Here is a 21,504-nt window from a genome sequence, read left to right as displayed (position 1 = left end):
CACGTGGACAGGCCTGTGCAGTCACAGTAAGCCTGTAGGCCAAAAGCATAATACCTGGCGGTGGGGGACAGGAGAATCCGTGAGTGACTGCGAGGGCACGGGACGGCTGGAGGGGGCTGGTAGAAGCTCCAGGTGAGTAAATCTGTTTTTTTTATTCCAGGCTTAAAGGAGAACTGTAGTGAGATGTATATGGAGGCTGCCATATTTATTTCCTTTTAAGCAATACCAGTTGCCTGGCTATTCAGCTAATCCTCTGCCTCTAATACTTTCAGCCATAGGCCCTGAACAAGCATGCAGGAGATCAGGTGTTTCTGACAAATTAGACAGATATGACAAGATTAGCTGCATACTTGTTCCTGGTGTGATTCAGACATTTGTTCAGCCAAATAGATCAGCAGGGCTGCCAGGCAACTGGTATTGCTTAAAAGGAAATACATATGGCAGCCTCCATATCCCTCTCACTACAGTTCTCCTTTAAGTATCCCTTTAAGTAAATCTGTGAGGGGAAGGGGAAAAAAATACTTACCTCAGGAGAGGCAACCCTCTGGATCCTTAAGAGACTTCCCTAGTCTTCCTGCAACAAGCCGTTTATGAGCAGGGACCCCTAAAGCACAGCTCTTCTCCTGACCATCAGAACATGCACGGGTTATATCATCTACATGTGGCTTCAGGCCCCTTTTACACCTATACATTTTTTTTTTTGCGTTACCCTTTCTGCACACAGGGTAACGCAACAGCAATAGATGCATATGGGGCACAGTACACTTTCGGCGTCGTGCCATAAGTATCCAATTTGCCGCCTCCCCGCTGCAAAATCAACAGCGCGTTACCATGCTACTTCCACGGCGGCGGAATGCATTGAGGTCAATGCGCAAGGGGTACTTTAAGCAAAAAATATCTAAAGCTCGATTTTTTTGATTTTGATCAACCAAATGTGCCCCACCAGTCAACCATTGTGCTCCCCAAAAAATTGAAGCTAGAGCCGCCACTGCAGCCACATAATACACACAACTTACTGAAGTTCGAAGTTGGGCAGTCGGATGACAGTGAGCTCATAGTGCACACTAGAGGGCGCCATGGAAGCAATGTCGATGTACATGAGTTGTTCGGAAGGCTGGGTCTGGCCCTCGGGGTGGGTGGGGCACAGAGTGCGGCCCACCTCCTGGTACGTGTATGTTCTTTGGTAGCTGGAGAAATAAAAGGAAACAACTAATCAGTCAGCGAGTCTGGAAGGCAGAAACTATATAACATGGAGGTGCCCATCATAGGGGTAACTCTGCAGTATAACAATGATGTGGCCGCCTGCTGTGTTCCCCCTCTCTCCCCCAATGGTAGCTCCCACCTGCTCTGGAGGGGGGATCCCTACACTGAAGGGAGAATAAGAAGTTGGGGATTCCCAAAGCCTGTTACAGTCCCCCAGTAGTTATGATCACTTACAATTTGTGACCCTACTGCTGCCAGTCTTGGGGCACTGAATGATTCCACCCATATAGAGGTGTCTCTACTCGTTTTGCTATATATTAAAACATAAAGCAGATGGGCTTAGGCGCGTCGCCGGGGCTGAAGATCCCCGGGTTCCCGCCAACGGTGCCCCAGATGTCAGGGCACACGGTGCCCATCATGTTGCCCCGAACAAAGCATGACGTCTGTTGCTACGGTGCCGCTCTCTGCTCCCCCTTTAGGTCAGTCTTCTGCAAGTAGAAACAAGCTGCTCCGCCCCCTTAACACTTTGAGTGGCTGGCTGTGTCCGAGGTTTTTTTTTTTAAATACTGTATATCAAACTAAAGGATTTCTGACAAATGTAGTGAAGTGTATTCATTTATGCTGAGCACTGTATATCAAATAAAAGTTAACCTTTTTTCATTGATTTTGAACTATATCTAAAAAAAAAAAACAAACATTTTTTTCTGCCCTTATATTTAGCATTTAAGGTTAGGAGGAGGAGTTTATTCTACACTAGATTTTCTATATATATATTTTTAACTCACTACATGCTGAAGATGTGCTTTTAATTTCAATATTGGTAGTCAGTGGCCAGATATTTGTAATCTGTAACAGAGAGTAATCATTCAGCATTTATGAAAGTGACTAAGCAATCAGCTTCTGCTCCCCAAGGTAAAAATCCTGCCTCTTTTTTCCTTGAATGCTCCGGTCATTGGACCATGTGACTCCCCTCCGCATATCAGCAGATTAACTGAGAGCAGAGCCTGCTGCCAGATTATATTACGAGGGGGAACGTGATACTTACTAGCCCCTGAAGGCCAGAGGGACCTGCCATGATAAGACCCCTTTCTGCTGCCGCACAACAAAGAGGACAGGAAACTCCAAATCATCGGAATCCGACTTGACATACACCCGGAGAGCATCAACCTGCAGAGGAGAAAGTGAAGACAGTCAGCATTTCTCAGCCTTTTATTGTATATTATTATTATTTTATTTATATATATAGCACCAACATCTTCTGTAGCGGTGTACAAAGTACAAAACAAATAGTAGGGAGCATAGATACAGAACTCTGTATTCAGGACATCCAGCAATACAAATACATACATACTGTAGTTGATGTGGTATTTAAGACATCACCAATACTAGTAGGTTTTGGGCTAGTCCATCTCTTCATGGGGGATTCTCAGCATGGCCGTTATTCTTTATAAAGACATTCCCTTAAAAAGGATTTATACACTGATGCTGGCCAGCCTTTCTGCTCACTGTACACTTCTTTGGCAGTTGGACGGAGCAACTGCCATTCACTAAGTGCTTTAAAGAAAACCCTGAGAACTCCCCCTATGAAAAGATGGGCTAGCCCAAAATCTGTCAGTAATGTCAGATTTCTACTACCTACTGTGAGGGCCCTTTTCCACTAGCAGTCTCTAGCGTTCACGCTGAACGCTAGCGATTGCTGAATCACAAAAGTCAGGAAACCTCCGGCGATTGCGTTCGTGATTTTGCTATGCACTGTACTGCATAGTAAAATCGCGGCGCGATCGCGTTTGACAAAAAAAGAATCGCGGTAGTGGAAATACCCTACCGCAATTCCTATGTTATTTAGCAAACCCTAGCGATTGTAAAATCGCTAGCGGTTTGCGATTTTTCGATTCAGCTAGCGCTAGTGGAAAAGGGCCCTAAGTGACAGCAACATAGAAGATTTATAGGAGATTATTTGTATATGTTTACATGTATTTTACATTTTAAGATTTTTGTGCCATAAGCCTCTTGCACACTACATGCGATCCCGATTTGCGATTTTGACCCGATTTTACATGCGATTCCGATTTTTAATCGTTCTTGCATGCTGCATTTTTTTCTGCATTTTCCTTCTTGTGTTGATAGCATCCATGGAAAATCGAAATCGTAAATTGCAAATCGGAATCCCAAATCGGATTTGTAATTTGCAGTGTGCAAGAGGCCAGAGACAGCTTGAGATAAGGTTTTACTGCAGGAAAGTTCCGAAGGGCCATTATCTCTGCTCTGTTTTATAGTTTAAACTACAGAGTGTGGTTTTCAAACTGCATTTTGAAAAAAGCTATATTTATTTTAAGTCTTTATATAGCGCTGACATATAACGCAGCACTCTACAGAGTATATATTGTCTTGTCACCAACTTTCCCTCAGAGGAGCTCACAATCTAGTCCCCACCATAGTCATATGTCTGTGTATGTATTGTGTAGTCATGTATCATAGTCTAGGACCAATTTTAGGGAGAAGCCAATTAACTTATCTGTATGTTTTGGGGATGTGGGAGGAAACCGGAGTGCCCAGAGGAGACCCGCACAGACACAGGGAGAACGTACTAACTCCATGCAGATGTTGACCTGGCTGGGATTCCAACCCGGGGACCCAGCGCTGCAAGGCGAGAGCGCTAACCACTACGCCACCGTGCTGCCCAATACGCCATATGAGACTCTTTTCTTGCCAATAATGTTCTATTACTCATCAGTACTACCCATACAGTTCATTATATCATAAGTTTGTTTTTCGCTCCAGGTTTGCTTGAAGAACAGCTGAGGTCTTATCCTGTAGCCCTTCCTGTAAGCCTAACTTGTCAGTTCTGCACATTGCGCCCTTTGTTCCCGGACGTTTGCTCGCGGCTACGCCGGCCTGGTGTTTCCCACGTTTTCCTCATTCTCGTTTTATCTGCTATGCGAATGGGTTATTACATCAATTCCCAGCGTGTCAATAATTCATATTTACACATCGCTGTGACGGAGGGAGCGGGCGGATTGCGTAAGGCTTATCTGCATTGATTCGCAATGGGCAGAGTCTTGGGAGATAAGAGACCGCTGAGGTACTCGTGGGGTTAATCGGCGAGCGCGTTTCATCTCGCGGATGTCCTGCTTCCCAGGCGACAGCTTGGCAACCGGTCGCTGCTGGAGAGATCTCTGGCTTGTGCTGGGTTACCATGACGACAGAGGCCTGATGCTGATCTGTCTCCTCACATCCACAGCGTGAGCCCTGAGGCGGCACGATCTGATCCCATCATCTATAGAGGGTCTCTTAATGTCAGGGAGAGGAACGCTGACGGGACGAGAGAGACAGAGCGCCGCGGACTCCAGCGCAGGGACACATTAGCCAAAGCGCGGTAACAATGCCTTAAAGAGGAACGCTACTGAATATAACATCATGAATAATATGGCTTATTCCTGTACAATATTCATTTATAAATGATTTAGTCAGTGTTTGCCCATCGCAAAATCTTTCCTCTCCCTGATTTACATTCTGAAAGTCATCACAGGAGGCGACATCTTTACTGCTGGCAGGTGATCTCTGCGGGATGTTTGTTTACTGTGTGTACTGAAAACAGCAGAAAATTCTGGTTTCCCAGAATGGGAGGAGAAGACTTCTTGATGTGACAGCCTAAGCAGTGACATCACTGGGGGGTGGTGCTACATGGAAGGCGGGACTACATACCAATATACAGCAATATATAGATATTGGAAGGGTTTCTGATGCTGAAACCAGCATTTTAAGGGAATTTGAGGTAAGAGTCGGCCATATGTATTTCTTTTTAAACCATACAAGTTGCTTGGCTGTGGGCAGCATGGTGTGGTAGTGCATAGCACTCTCGCTTTGCAGTGCTGGGTCCTCAGTCCGAATCCAAAGCCTTCAAGCCACAGAAAATGGCAAGCAGATAAGGACTCTTCTAATTAGACTTAATTGCCAAGGAGCTAAGATCAAACAAATCCATTCAGCATTAGGGAGAGGGTAGAATACTGTGCTTCAAACAGAAATGATAAGTCACACCTGATTGATGAACTTCACACTATTTGATTGTTAGGCAACAGATTTCTGGTAAAGACAAAGACAAACACTTATATAGCGCTTTTCTCCTGGCGGACTCAAAGCGCCAGAGCTGCAGCCACTAGGGCGCGCTCTATAGGCAGTAGCAGTGTTAGGGAGACTTGCCTAAGGTCTCTTGCTGAATAGGTGCTGGCTTACAGAACAGGCAGATTTAGTCAAAGTAAAAGAATCTGCCCAGAATCGAATGGTAAAGATCGATAAGTGTGGCTACTTGAAAAAGGATCTTGAAAACTAATGAGAGGTCATACAACCTCTGTGCGGCTATGCAAACATTTATGGTAACAGGATAGTGCTGAAAAGTTCAATATGTCACCATTTCTATGGGTGGTGGAAGCTGAATGATCCAAATTTCACTTCACACAGACTTGGCTGCTATTTACACCTCAGACATGTAAGCTCTTAAGTCTCGTTCACACTAGAGGTGTTTTGGGTCAATTTTAAGCGCTTACACCATTATTCTCTATGAGACAGTTCACATCTGAGCGGTTCGTTTCCGATCCAATGTCATGGGCCATTTGTCAGGCGATTTTGCCTCTATGGAAGGTATGGGAAAACTTAAAACTCTCACAAAATCGCTTTGTGCAGCGATTTTGTTTGCGTTTTTAAGAATAAATACATTGTATTTATTATTTTCCGGATCAAAGAGTTCACTTCCAGACTGACGTCAGGAAGTAAAAAAAAAAAAAAATCGCTCGGCAAAACCGCATAGAAAAGCGGCTCACAAAACAAACAAAAAAAAACAGCGCACAGGTAATCGCTGGGAAGCGGAAAGATAAATCGCATTAAAAACGCCAAACGCGGACGGACACACGTTCCGCAATGTGAACAAGGTCTTAGAGAAAGAATTTACTGAATGTGACTTAATGATTAACATTGCTTATATTTTATTGATTATTTAATCAGTGTTTTCCCATTGTAAAGTATTTCCTCTCCCTGATTTACATTCTGACATTTAGCCATGCTGCTCCCTGCAGCCCCCCCCCCCCCCCCTGCCTGTATAAGTATAATTACCTCCTAACAAGGAGGGAGGCCTGAGATGACAGCGATATCCTGAGCATAATGGGCTTCCATTGATCACTGACTTATCTGCTGACTCCTGCAGATGGGTATTGTACCATGACAATACATGGAAGACCGGAGGGAAGCTGGGGAGGCGGATGAGGATGTGCCCAAATGAGACCCAAACCATCAACAGCACAGCCAACCTCTGCACATTCTTACATGCTTAAAGGACAACTGTAGAGAGAGAGATGTGGAGGCGGCCATATTTATTTCCTATTAAACAATACCAGTTGCCTGGCAGCCCTGCTGGTCTATTTCTCTGCAGTAGTATCTGAATAACACCAGAAACAAGCATGCAGCTAATCTTGTCAGATCTGACTTTAATGTCAGAAACATCTGATCTGCTGCATGCTTGTTCAGGGTCTGTGGCTAAAAGTATTAGAGGCAGAGGATCAGCAGGACTGCCAGGCAACTGGTATTGTACAAAAGGAAATAAACATGGCAGTCTCCATATACCTCTCTCTTCAGTTCCCCTTTAACCACCCTGGCGTTCTATTAAGATCGCCAGGGCGGCTGCGGGAGGGTTTTTTTTTAATTAAAAAAAAACTATTTCATGCAGCCAACTAAAAGTTGGCTGCATGAAAGCCCACTAGTGGGCGCTCCGGATGCGTTCTTCTGATCGCCTCCGGCGACCAGAAGTAACAAGGAAGGCTGCAATGAGCAGCCTTCCTTGTTTCGCTTACCTCGTCGCCATGGCGACGAGCGGAGTGACGTCATGGATGTCAGCCGACGTCCTGACGTCAGCCGCCTCCGATCCAGCCCTTAGCGCTGGCCGGAACTGTTTGTTCCGGCTACGCTGGGCTCAGGCGGCTGGGGGGACCCTCTTTCGCCGCTGCACGCGGCGGATCGCCGCGCTGCGGCGGCGATCAGGTAGCACACGCGGCTGGCAAAGTGCCGGCTGCGTGTGCTGCTTTTTATTTCATGCAAATCGGCCCAGCAGGGCCTGAGCGGCAGCCTCCGGCGGTAGTGGACGAGCTGAGCTCGTCCATACCGCCCGGCTGGTTAATGGACACCTGAAGCGAGAGGGATATGGAGGCTGCCATATTTATTACCTTTTAAAGGAAATCAGAGATGAATCAAGCTAAAAGCTTATACTGTACATACCTGGGGCTTCTTCCAGCGCACTCTGCACAGATCGCTCCCAATCCATCTTCCTCCGCCTTCTCCTTCTCCTGGTAGAAGCCCCGTAAGTTTGGCCAGTCAGGGCGCATTGCGCATGTGGGGACTGGTTGCGTACATGCGCCTGTATAGTACTACTGCAGAGCGCTCCCAGTCTGCGAGATTGAGATGGGGGTGCACATAGCCGCACTGCACATGTGCCGACTGGCCAAACTTACTGAGCTTCTACCAGGAGAAGGGGGGGGGGGGGGAGTAGGAAGACGGCGGGGGAGCGATCCGTGCGGAGGGGGCTGGAGGAAGCCCCAGGTACGTATACAGCGTTTAGATTGATTTTATTCTAGTACTCTTTAAGCAATACCAGTTACCTGGCTGTCTTGCTGATCATTTTCCTTTAATTATTTTAGCCAAGCCATGCTTTTTTCTGGTGTTATTCAGACACTACTGCAGCCATATACACCAACAGTGCTGCCAGGCAACTGGTATTGTTTAACAGGAAATAAATATGGCAGCCTCCATAATCATCTCACTTTAGGTTCCCTTTAAATATTCTGGTTTCTCTATCAGAAACACTTCCCATATCTATATATTGCTGTATATCAGTATGTGTGCCTGCCCTCCTTCCAAAGCTTATGCTAGGCTATTTAGTATGAGTAGTTCTCCCCCTCTCCCTCCCCCGAGCATTCTGATAGACCAGGTACATATTGTACTGGCTTTAGTAAATGAACATTCCGCAGAGATCACCTGACAGGATTAAATATGTCACTACCAGCGATAAATTTTAGAATGTAAATCAGGGAGAGGAAACATTTTACAATGAGCAAAAAACGACTAATCTATAAATGAGTATTGTCAAAATATAAACAATTTTATTCATTACTTTATTCTCACTACAGGTCCTCTTTAAAGAGGAACCTCAGCCTAAACAAACATACTGTCATTAAGTTACATTAGTTTTGTTAATTAAAATAGATAGATAATATAATCTCTTACCCACCCTGTTTTAAAAGAACAGGCAAATGTTTGTGATTACATGGGGGCAGCCATCTTTTTGGTTGAAAGGAGGTGACAGGGAGCATGAGACACAGTTCTAACTGTCCTGTGGACTGATCGCATCTCCCAGCGACACGTGCTGGGCAACGAGAACAACAGCATCAGAAATCCCATTATGCTTTGCACTGCATCAGGGGAACAATGACCAGGCAGATTTCTTTGATGGGGCGGAGCTTAGTTTCTGTGCAGCTGAAAATGAGGCTTGAGTAAGAAAAATAAAGTTCTGACGCTGTGAAACTGTTAAAGAAACACCAAGCCTTTTCAGTGCTGCTGAGTAGATTTTTAGCCTGGAGGTTCACTTTAAGCAGAAGTGCAGTGAATGTAAGTTTTATGAGCTGAAGGCGAGTTTAGAGAGAGGAAATGAATGATTGTGCAAACACAGCAGTAATTACTCTCCCCGTATAATTTCCCTTAATGAAATGTCAGCGTCCTGCTATGTGTAATCCGCGGCTGCCTCTCCGCCTCCTGATAACAGCAGCGCGCCCCGACCTCGGTCAAACAGCTGCGCTACCGACTATAATGAGGAGAAAAATCCTTCTAATGGCAATAATCACATCAGGCAGAGCTGCAAGGATGGAAAAATACCACATAGCTACCAGTGCTGTATGATCTACAGCAATATGACTGGGATACACATATATGTGTGCATGTTACTCCAGTATCTGTTAATCCATCCATCTGCTCCCCCCATCCACCCATATACAGTCAGGTCCATAACGATTGGGACATCGACACAATTTTAACAGTAGCGAAACTAGAAATCACTGGGCCTCCCTGCCAAATTTTGGATGCCCCCCCTCCCCCCCCACCTCCTAAATCTTTGTCTTCAAAACTTTGTACGATTTGTTATCAGTGACTGAGCAGATGCAGTCATCAGAACAATTGTGCAGAGAGCAGAAAGCTTTTTCTCTCTGTGCCCAGACTCCTCAAGCATCACTACAGTACACAGCTCTTGGGGAGGGGTAGAAAGGCTTGGGAGTAGAGCAGCACTGTACACACGACCCTGCTGAACACTAAACAGGAACTGGCTACAAATCTGTGTCTACAAAACTTTGTATGATTCTTTATCAGTGGCTGAGCAGATGCAGTCATTAGAACAATTGTGCATAGAGCAAAGAGCTTTTTCTCTCCTTGACCTTCGTTGTCAGTCTCTCAGAATGGGGCCCCCTTCAGCTTCTGGGTCCCACTGAGGCTGCATCCCTTGCAGGGTCTATCATTACGCCCCTGAATTTTAACATTTTTAGCTCTATACACAACCACAATGGATTTAAAATGAATCGAACATGATACAGTATGTTAAATGCAGACTTTCAGCTTAATGGTGTGTACACACTTGAAAGATTAATGAAAGATCTTAAGGTGGTCACACACCATACAATTTTTTAAATATCTATTCAATTTAAGAATTGCAATAAATTTTTCTGACTGATTGTAACATTTCAAAAATCTGACCAATTTACCACACACCTATGTCCAATTTTTCCCCAATTATGATAAAAATGATTGGATACTCTGACAAAATTGCTAGGGTGTGTATATTAATAAATTGACAATCTAACACACACCATACAATCTTTAGAAAGATTAAAGAATAATATCTGGCATTCTGGATCTATAAAAATCGAAAAAAAACGGGAAATCCGATCGGATTTTTCAGTCGAATGAAAAAACAGCTTTCGGTTTTTTCAGGAGATCTGATCGTTTTTATCGAATTGCCGTACAATCTGATCATTTTATTGTATCGTGTGCGACCACCTTTAGACCAATGTTACCCTCTTCCATGTAGTATGAGAGCCATACTCTACACAGTCTATTCTATTGAGCTGAACTCCACATCAGATAAAAATCTTTGCAAGATGCTGCAGTGGAATGTTATGCAATGGCCAAGTCAATCACCTGACCTGAATCCGACTGAGCATGCATTCCACTTGCTGAAGACAAAACTGAAGGGAAAATGTCCCAAGAACAAGCAGGAACTGAAGACAGTAGCAGTAGAGGCCTGGCAGCAGGGCCAGTGATTGCGCTGCCCGGAAGCTCCCCTCCGCACTGAGTAGCACGCATGATCAGTGTGAAGTTTATTATGCTGCTGGTGGTAAAATACTAAATATCTCCACTTCCACACATCCTACACTCCCCAAATTTTTCAGGGTAGGGAGGGGACCCCCTGAACTACCTCTATACCAAATTGGAGCTCCGGAGACCGACTTGTTCAGGAGATAGATTACAGAAACCTATCTCGGGAACCAGCAGGGCTCGGGGGCTGCAATTTGGTATAGAGGTAGTTCAGGGGGTCACTGCACAGACTCCTATCACCCACACACACTCCATCACTGCACAGACTCATACCACCCACACACACTCCATCACTGCACAGACTCATACCACCCACACACACTCCATCACTGCACAAACTCATACCATCCACACACACTCCTACCATCCACACACACTCCATCACTGCACAGATTCATACCAGCCACACACACTCCATCACTGCACAGATTCATACCAGCCACACACACTCCATCACTGCACAGACTCATACCTCCCACACACACTCCATCACTGCACAGACTCATACCACCCACATACACTCCATCACTGCACAGACTCCTATCACCCACACACACTCCATCACTGCACAGACTCATACCTCCCACACACTCCATCACTGCACAGATTCATACCAGCCACACACACTCCATCACTGCACAGACTCATACCTCCCACACACTCCATCACTGCACAGACTCATACCTCCCACACACTCCATCACTGCACAGACTCATACCACCCACACACACTCCATCACTGCACAGACTCATACCTCCCACACACTCCATCACTGCACAGACTCATACCACCCACACACTCCATCACTGCACAGCCTCATACAAGCCACACACTCCATCACTGCACAGACTCATACCACCCACGCACTCCATCACTGCACAGCCTCATACCAGCCACACACTCCATCACTGCACAGCCTCATACAAGCCACACACTCCATCACTGCACAGACTCATACCACCCACACACACTCCATCACTGCACAGCCTCATACCAGCCACACACTCCATCACTGCACAGACTCATACCTCCCACACACTCCATCACTGCACAGACTCCTATCACCCACACACACTCCATCACTGCACAGACTCATACCTCCCACACACTCCATCACTGCACAGATTCATACCAGCCACACACACTCCATCACTGCACAGACTCATACCTCCCACACACTCCATCACTGCACAGACTCATACCTCCCACACACTCCATCACTGCACAGACTCATACCACCCACACACACTCCATCACTGCACAGACTCATACCTCCCACACACTCCATCACTGCACAGACTCATACCACCCACACACTCCATCACTGCACAGCCTCATACAAGCCACACACTCCATCACTGCACAGACTCATACCACCCACGCACTCCATCACTGCACAGCCTCATACCAGCCACACACTCCATCACTGCACAGCCTCATACAAGCCACACACTCCATCACTGCACAGACTCATACCACCCACACACACTCCATCACTGCACAGCCTCATACCAGCCACACACTCCATCACTGCACAGCCTCATACAAGCCACACACTCCATCACTGCACAGACTCATACCATCCACACACACTCCATCACTGCACAGACTCATACCAGCCACACACTCCATCACTGCACAGACTCATACCAGCCACACACTCCATCACTGCACAGACTCATACCACCCACACACACTCCATCACTGCACAGACTCATACCAGCCACACACACTCCATCACTGCACAGACTCATACCACCCACACACACTCCATCACTGCACAGACTCATACCATCCACACACACTCCATCACTGCACAGACTCATACCACCCACACACACTCCATCACTGCACAGACTCATCCCACCCACACACTCCATCACTGCACAGACTCATACCACCCACGCACACACCATCACTGCACAGACTCATCCCACCCACACACTCCATCACTGCACAGACTCATACCAGCCACGCACTCCATCACTGCACAGACTCATACCAGACACACACTCCATCACTGCACAGACTCATACCAGCCACACACTCCATCACTGCACAGACTCATACCATCCACACACACTCCATCACTGCACAGACTCATACCAGCCACACACTCCATCACTGCACAGATTCATACCAGCCACACACACTCCATCACTGCACAGACTCATACCATCCACACACACTCCATCACTGCACTGACTCATACCACCCCCACACACTCCATCACTGCACAGACTCATACCAGCCACACACTCCATCACTGCACAGATTCATACCAGCCACACACACTCCATCACTGCACAGACTCATACCAGCCACACACTCCATCACTGCACAGACTCATACCACCTACATACACACTTCACACACTAAGCCAATACAGATAATAGATTCATACAATGACAGTCACACCCAGCACTGCACACACAAGCTGATCCCACCCCTATATCATGACCATGATCGCTGCGCTCTGCAAAGAGATGGACAGCAGCAAAGGCCTTTGACACCAAGGCAATCAAACCTGAATTCTTGCCACACATACAGTAAAATAACACACATACCTTTCTTTCATTCATAAACAAACAGAACTCATCAGAAGCACACACATAACTCCCAGCACTCAGCATAACACCTCTACCCACACATATCCTAACAATAACCGCTAATACAGAAATCACACCTTCCATTCAGCTATACAATCATTAAACACTTGTTTCATCAGCTGTAAACTGCACAGGAAAATGACGCACAGTATCGTTATTCAAAGAAGACCAAAATACAATAATACAATACAATAACATTTGTAAAGCGCTTTTCTCCCATAGGACTCAAAGCGCATAGCTGTGTCTCAGATTAATACAGGGTTTCAGGCTGGGTTGTGTTACAGAGGAGATAGTCAGATGTTCATGAATGCCAGACTGAAAAGGTAGGTTTTCAGTTTAGACTTAAATGCTTCCAGGGATGGGGCTGTCCTGATTGGGTGTGGCAGGGAGTTCCAAAGTGTAGGGGCAGCATGACAAAAGGCTCTGTCTCCAAAGGTTTTGAGGTGGACTCTGGGGGTGACCAAGGTGTTACGTCCTTTTGATCTAAGATTGTGGGGGGTGTGATGTAGTTGCAACAAGTCCTTCAGGTATCCAGGGCCCAGATTGTGCAAGGATTTGAATGTCAGTAAGCCAATCTTAAACAGAATTCTCCATTTTATCGGTAGCCAGTGGAGTGAGCTCAGGGTTGGTGTTATGTGGCAATGGCGGGGTTGGCTCGTTAACAGCCTTGCGGCGGTATTCTGTACTAATTGCAGGCGGCGTAAGTCTTTCTTGTGCAGGCCTGTGTAGAGGACGTTGCAGTAGTCTAACCTTGATGTGACGAAGGCATGAACTAGGGTTGGAAGATCCTCTGAAGGAATTAGGTGCTTAATCCTTGCAATATTCCTTAGGTGAAAGAAGGAATGTTTCACAACAGCTGAGATTTGATTCCTGAAGCTTAATTTCCCATCAATCAGTACTGCCAGGCTGCGCACACAGTTTGAGTTGTTCAGGTCTGAGCTCCCTATCCTTAGCGGTGTTGGTTGAGACTGGAGCTGCTTTGCTGTTGAGCCCTGGCCCTCGATAACAAGAACCTTAGTTTTGTCAGCATTAAGTTTTAGCCAATTATTATTCATCCACTCCTGAAGCTCAGCTAAGCATGCGTTTATTTGTGGAGTAGGGTCTGTGACATCAGGTTTGAATGACAAATATAGCTGGGTGTCATCAGCATAGCAATGATATGTCAGGCCATGTTTTTGTATGATTTCTCCAAGTGGCAGCATGTATATGGTGAACAGTAAAGGGGATAATATTGCGCCCTGAGGTACACCGTATTTTAGTGGTACAGGGTTGGAGAGGAAGGGCCCTAAGGCTACCCTTTGTGTTCTGCCAGCCAGGAAGGAGTTGAACCACCGGAGAACAATGCCATCTATGCCACAGTACTCTTGTAGCCTGTTGAGTAAGATTTCATGATCGACTGTGTCAAAAGCCGCTGAGAGGTCGAGCAAAATCAGGATGGAACATTGACCCTTGTCTCTTGCAATGAGCAGATCATTGCAAATCTGGGTGAGGGCTGTTTCACAGCTGTGATATTTCCTGAAACCAGATTGAAGAGGGTCAAGGATGTTGTTTCTGGAGAGCCTGGCTTCAAGTTGGAGGTAGACAGCCTTTTCAATAACTTTTCCCAGAAAGGGGAGGTTTGAGACAGGTCTGTAGCTGTTTAGAGCATCTGGGTCTAAGGATGGTTTCTTGAGTAGAGGCCTGACGATTGCTTCTTTCAGAGTAGAGGAAAACCACCCTTCTTGTGAGGAGCCGTTGACTATTTTGTGGAATGCCGGTGTAAATAGTTCAGGGCATTTCAACATGAACTTAGTGGGGCCAGGGTCCAGATCGCAGGTAGTCTGGCGAAGGTTTGAGAGGATATCCAAGATGTCTTTTCCAGTGATTACCTTAAAATCAGACCATGGTGGTAGGCTATTTTTGCACCTGTTATATGGCTCTGCATGGGTTTCTGGGGCTGTGAATTGAATGGCAGATCGTATGGAGGAGACTTTGTCTGAGAAGAAGTGGGCAAATTTCTCGCACAGTTCCTGTGAAGGTCTGATGCTGGATTTCCTGCAAGATGGATTGCGGAGACTGTCAACCGTGCGGAAGAGTTGGGCAGGTCTGTTGGCTGCATTTGCAATTTTGTGAGACAGGAATAAGGACTTCTTTTTGTTAATCATCGTTTGATATTTTTCCAGGTGAGCAATTAGGGAAAGTTTGTCATCAGGAGACTGATGTTTGCGCCACCTTCGTTCCAGTCTGCGTCCCTGTTTCTTTAGTTCCTTTATAGAGTTGTCAAACCAGCGAGCATGATGTAATGGTGCGGAACGTTTAATCTTTAAGGGAGCTATGGCGTCAAAAGCGGCTGAGACATCGTGGTTATATTTAAGGACCATGGATTCAAGGCCTAAGTTGTGATCTGTCAGTCCACCTAGATTGAGGCTGTTCTGAAGGTGTTGGGGTGTCAAACCTTTCAAGGAACGATATTTTATTAGTTCTTTCACTTGGTGTTTTGTAGCCGGTGCTGTAAAGGAGAAGTGGACAGTGTGGTGGTCTGACCAAACTACTGGATCAATTTCCACATTGGATATTAGGAGTTCTGAATGGAAAATGAGGTCCAAAGTGTGTCCTTTTTTGTGGGTAGGGAGGTTGACGGCTTGAGAGAAGCCCAGTTCATTCATGGAGAGAAGTAGCTTAGTTCCAAATTGGGAAGAGTGTGTATCGACCCGTGCGTTAAAGTCTCCAAGAATTATCCACCTAGGGTGTTTCAGTGTTATGCAAGATACAAGTTCTGCTATTTCCTTGAGAAAAGCTGAGCCAGCGTCAGGGGGTCGGTAGACAAGCAGTATGTTTATTTTTTTTCCAGCTGAGAGCTGGGCTGCTAGACATTCAAAAGAGTGGGTGGGGGCTACAGCAAGGGGTTTAATATTCAAACTGGATTTGAAGCACAGAGCTAATCCTCCGCCCTTGCGGTTTTGCCTTTCACAGTGTAAAACTGAGTAATTGTCTGGTACCTCAGCTGCGAGAGTGGGTCCTGAGTTCTGATCCAACCATGTCTCTGTAATTAAAGCTAGATCTGAAGCCTCTATTAGATCATGAATAACTGCTGTTTTGTTGTTTATGGACCTGGCATTGCAGAGTACTGCAAAAGCATAAAATGTTGGAAAATCTCACACATAAAACAAAGCATATACTGTGGAGTTTAATGCATACATACCTCCCAACTTTTTGAGATGAGAAAGAGGGACACTTAAGCCACACCCCTGTCACACCCCTGATCACGCCCCTGCCACACCCCTAGTCACGCACACCATAAAGATTTCATAAGAAAAATATGTTGTTTTATCATTCAACCCCAGGCGCGGAGCTAGGGGGGGTCGGGGTAGGACAAGTGCCCCGGGGCGCCTGGTCCCCAAGGGCGCCCTCCGCCTGGCTGAGCTGCGGGGTTTTTTTTAATTTTTTTTTTTTTTGGCGGGTGAGGGGAGCAGCGCAGAGAAGAGGGAGAGCTGTGCGGACGGTGGGGAAGGGGGGCCATAGCCCCCCTCCTTCCCTCACCTTAGGTGCTCTCTCCCTCCCTCGCTGTCCCCTCCAATGTCCGGGTGGCTCTTGGCTGGCAGCGGCGGGCGGAACTCACCTCCGTCTCGCTCCAGCGCCGGGCGGAAGTTCGGGTGCGCAGCCGCTGCTCTGGTCTGGACCAGACCAGAGTAGTGGCAGATCCATCCGGCGCTGCGACGAGACGGAGGTAAGTTCCGCCCGTCGCTGCCAGCCACCCGGACATTGGAGGGGACAGCGAGGAAGGGAGAGCAGCTCTTCTCTGCGCTGCTCCCCTCCTGCTGGGGAGGGGGACACCTGACCTGGCTACCTACTCTGGGCACATATACCCCTGCCTACATATACTGGACATATATCCCTGGCTAACTACTCTGGGCACATATATCCCTGGCTACCTACTCTGGGCACATATACCCCTGGCTACCTACTCTGGGCACATATACCCCTGGCTACCTACTCTGGGCACATATACCCCTGGCTACCTACTCTGGGCACATATACCCCTGGCTACCTACTCTGGGCACATATACCCCTGGCTACCTACTCTGGGCACATATACCCCGGGCTACCTACTCTGGGCACATATACCCCTGGCTACCTACTCTGGGCATATATACCCCTGGCTACCTACTCTGGGCACATATACCCCTGGCTACCTACTCTGGGCACATATACCCCTGCCTACATATACTGGGCATATACCCCTGGCTACCTACTCTGGGCACATATACCCCTGGCTACCTACTCTGGGCACATATACCCCTGGCTACCTACTCTGGTTACATATACCCCTGGCTACCTACTCTTGGCACATATACCCCTGCCTACATATACTGGGCATATACCCCTGGCTACCTACTCTGGGCACATATACCCCTGGCTACCTACTCAGGGCACATATACCCCTGCCTACATATACTGGGCATATACCCCTGGCTACCTACTCAGGGCACATATACCCCTGGCTACCTACTCTGGGCACATATACCCCTGGCTACCTACTCTGGGCACATATTCCCCTGGCTACCTACTCTGGGCACATACCCCTAGCTACCTACTCTGGGCACATATACCCCTGCCTACATATACTGGGCATATACCCCTGGCTACCTACTCTGGGCACATATACCCCTGCCTACATATACTGGGCACATATACCCCTAACTACATATACTGGGTACATATACCCCTGGCTACATATACTGGGCATATATACCCCTGGCTACATATACTGGGCATATATACCCCTGGCTACATATACTGGGCACATATACCTCTGGCTACATATACTGGGGACACATACCCCTGCCTACATATACTGGGCACATATACCCCTGGCTACCTGTTCTGTGGACATCTCTACCCCTGGCTACCTGTTCTGGGGACATCTATACTGCTGGCCACCTATTCTGGGGACACCTATAGACCTGCGGCTACCTATTTTTGGGGAAGCACTGCTGTCAGATTGAGTGTATTTTGGGGAACTGCTGCCAGGTGAGAGGTGTCTACCATATTAAGGGGGCATTCTGCCTATTTATGTGAAATGCTGTCTATTTATGTGCCTCATGACTGCTGAATTTGTCTTGTTGGGGGCCTCATGGTTACTGAATTTGTCTTGTTGGGGGCCTCATGATTTGTTGGGGGCCTCAAGATCGCTGAATTTGTCTTGTTAGGGGCCTCATGATTGCTGAATTTGTCTTGTTGGGGGCCTCAGGATTGCTAAATTTGTCTTGTTGGGGGCCTCATGATTGCTGAGTTGGTCATGTTGGGGGCCTCATGTTTACTTATGATTGCGGAATTTGTCTTGATGGGGGGGGCTCATGATTGCTGAATTTGTCTTGGAACATGCTGGAAGGTACATACTGAGGGAGGGTGGGTGAGCGTGAGCCTGCTAACCTCCATGTACATTTGAAGGGGCGTGACCAAATGTGGAGCACCCATAACCACGCCCACATTTGGTCACGACCCTTCACCTTAGGGGGCGCATTAATAGTCTTTGTCCCCGGGCGCTGAAAACCCTAGCTACGCCTCTGTGTCCTTTCTATCCTGGTTCATTTTCCTTCATATTAACACATTAATATGAGTAATATATCAATTTAAAGGATGGGAATAAAGTTTAAAGTCAATCAAACACTTTTTTAGTAGAGAAATATATATATATATATATACACATACATACACGCACGCACACACGCGCACACACACACACACACACACACACACACACACACACACACACACACACACACACACACACACACACACACACACACACACACACACACACACACACACACACACACACACACACACACACACACACACACACGTATATATATTTACATAGAAAGAGGGACAAAGTCCTGAAAGAGGGACAAATGAGGAGGAAAGAGGGACAGAGCTACCAAAGAGGGACTGTCCCTCCAAAAGAGGAACAGTTGGGGGCTATGTGCATATGTGTCAAAGGCTTGCATTCATTACTGAAACACTTGCCAGCTTCTGTCTATATACAGAGTATGCTAAGCTGGGTAAACACAATAATGAGCTCAGCATGGCTGAGTCCTGCCCCTTGTTGAAGAAACAGACTCACCGGACGTATTGGCAACTGTTAGACTGGCCAACCATGCACAAGTCCAGGAAACCTAGGAGCCTCAGGATCCTGGTATCAACTTTGTCAAATGGACATCCCACTTTGATTTTCTTAGTGCAAGACCTTCCTACCTCCTCCAATCACAGCGTCACGTGTTCCCCGGGGATCACGTGACGCTGTGATTGGAGAAGGTAGGAAGGTCTGAAGTAGGAAGGTAGGAAGGTCTAAAGTTGCAAGATACAGGAATTGGACTATGAGGCACTCTTTTAGAGTTGTAAAAGTTGATGGATGTGTGCTGAGCATAAATACAGTGATTCTGTCATTTTTGCAGTTTACACACCACACACTGGGCTCAATTCTCCAAAGTGTGATAGCTGCTATCACAGCAGTTATCACTCGCTCTGCCGCCTTCACAGCTTTTCACACGAAACGCACGTGATCGCGCGGAAACCTTCGCTTATCACGTGAACTAACATTATTTGTGTGAAAAGCTCTGCGAGCGGCAGAGCGCGTAATAACTGCTGTCATAGCAGCTATCACGCTTTTGAGAATCAAGCCCACTGTATTTTAAACTAAGAAACAGAGCAGAGCTAATGACCCTTTGAACTCCCCTGCAGTAAAACCTTATCTGAAGCTGCCTCTCAGTTTTCTTTGATGTATAAGCGCTTCAGAAAATAGGAATGTTTAGTCAAAGAGCTCAGAGAAGCTCTTTAGCATAGATGACAACTGAAGTTTCTTAACTCTTCCTGTACTAGAAACAATGAGACTGTTCTTTGCTATTAATTTCTGGGAACCGACATTAAAAAAAAGAAAAGTCAGATACTCAAGGAGAGGGAAGGCTTGGTCCTAATGAGCCTCCCCTCTCCTCTCCCGGATCCCGGTCCCGCTCAGGATCTCCCATAGCAGTATTCGACCAGTTCGGTCAAATACTGACACTTCCGCCGCCGAAGGGAGGTTTCGGAAGACTTCGGGAGCACTCGGGCTCCCGAGGACGGGGCCGCTCCATAGTACGCTCCATAGTACGCCCTCTATGACACACTCGCGCGTGTCTATGACGTACTCGCACGTGCGTAGTATGGAGCCGCCGGCCTTCGGGAGCCCGAGTGCTTCCAGAGACTTCTGAAGTCCCCGAGGCGGCGGATTTGCACGGAGGATGCACCGGGAGAGGAGAGGGAAGTCTCATTAGGACTCAGAGCCATCCCTCTCCTTAGGTGAGTATCTGACTTTTTATTTTTACACATGGGGTTACATTAGCTTTAATTTATTTCTTAGCTGTATTACACCTACAATTCATTATACCATAAGTTTATTTTCACTGCAGATTCCCTTTAAAGGAATACTTAAGTCTAGAAAAAAAAAAGACATTTACTCACCTGGGGCATCCCTCAGCCCCCCGAAGCTGGATGGTGCCCTCGCAGCCCCGCTCCGATCGTCCTGTCCCCGCCGGCGGCTACTTCCGGTTCGGCGACAGCTGCCGACAGGCTGGGAACGCGGCTGATTTTCCACGTTCCCAGCCGCTGCTATCACTCTCTATGCTGCGGAAAATCAGCCGCGTTCCCAGCCTGTCGGCGGCTGTCGCCGAACCGGAAGTAGCCGCCGGCGGGGACAGGACGATCGGAGCGGGGCTGCGAGGGCACCATCCAGCTTCGGGGGGCTGAGGGATGCCCCAGGTGAGTAAATGTCATTTTTTTTTCTAGACTTAAGTATTCCTTAAAGCGTAGTATGAACAACATACCAATAAAACATCAGGTGAATCCTAGTGAAGTGTATTGGTCAATTCATATCAATGTTTAATTCTGGAAAATATGGCAAGATGAATTATTTCAATTCTAAACCGAAAGAGAGATGATGTTAATGTTTCATATCTGCATGGAGGAGAATATGAGTGGATAATATACTGTAGGTTCAACACTTGCCAAAGCATCCCAGTGGAAAGGACACAAATGTTTAGATGCTCAATGCTGAAATGGACCAGTCAGTGTTGACAGGTCTCCTCCTATCCGGGGACTACAGACCAGAGGCATAGCTAAGGTTTTCAGCGCCTGGGGACAAATACAGTTTTTTCCCCCTCCCCCTGGACAAAATGGGCGTGGCCACGCAGCAGAATGAGGTTATGGTCATGGTCAAGAGTGGAGTAAAATGTACAAATGCTGTTTAGATAGCCAGATTTGCCCCCTCCCCCCTATA

The 21,504-nt window shown here is 47.0% G+C and overlaps 1 protein-coding gene across 4 annotated transcripts in view; it reads right to left on the bottom strand.

The window, feature by feature from the left end:
- SIDT1 (SID1 transmembrane family member 1) overlaps positions 1–21,504 on the bottom strand; it is a 161,642-nt gene that overhangs the window by 71,330 nt on the left and 68,808 nt on the right. For all 4 annotated transcript variants that reach the window (XM_068270906.1, XM_068270905.1, XM_068270907.1 and 1 more), the window contains exons 4-5: positions 2,249–2,370; positions 1,017–1,187 (exon numbers count right to left, since the gene is read on the bottom strand). In XM_068270906.1, coding sequence (XP_068127007.1) covers positions 1,017–1,187; positions 2,249–2,370 — 293 coding nt within the window. The remainder of the gene's footprint in view (positions 1–1,016; positions 1,188–2,248; positions 2,371–21,504) is intronic.

This window comes from Hyperolius riggenbachi, chromosome 2, assembly GCF_040937935.1.
Source record: "Hyperolius riggenbachi isolate aHypRig1 chromosome 2, aHypRig1.pri, whole genome shotgun sequence".
Lineage (NCBI taxonomy): Eukaryota > Metazoa > Chordata > Amphibia > Anura > Hyperoliidae > Hyperolius > Hyperolius riggenbachi.
The sequence above is the reverse complement of the archived record's forward strand: the minus strand, read 5'-3'. Positions and strand labels throughout refer to the sequence as shown.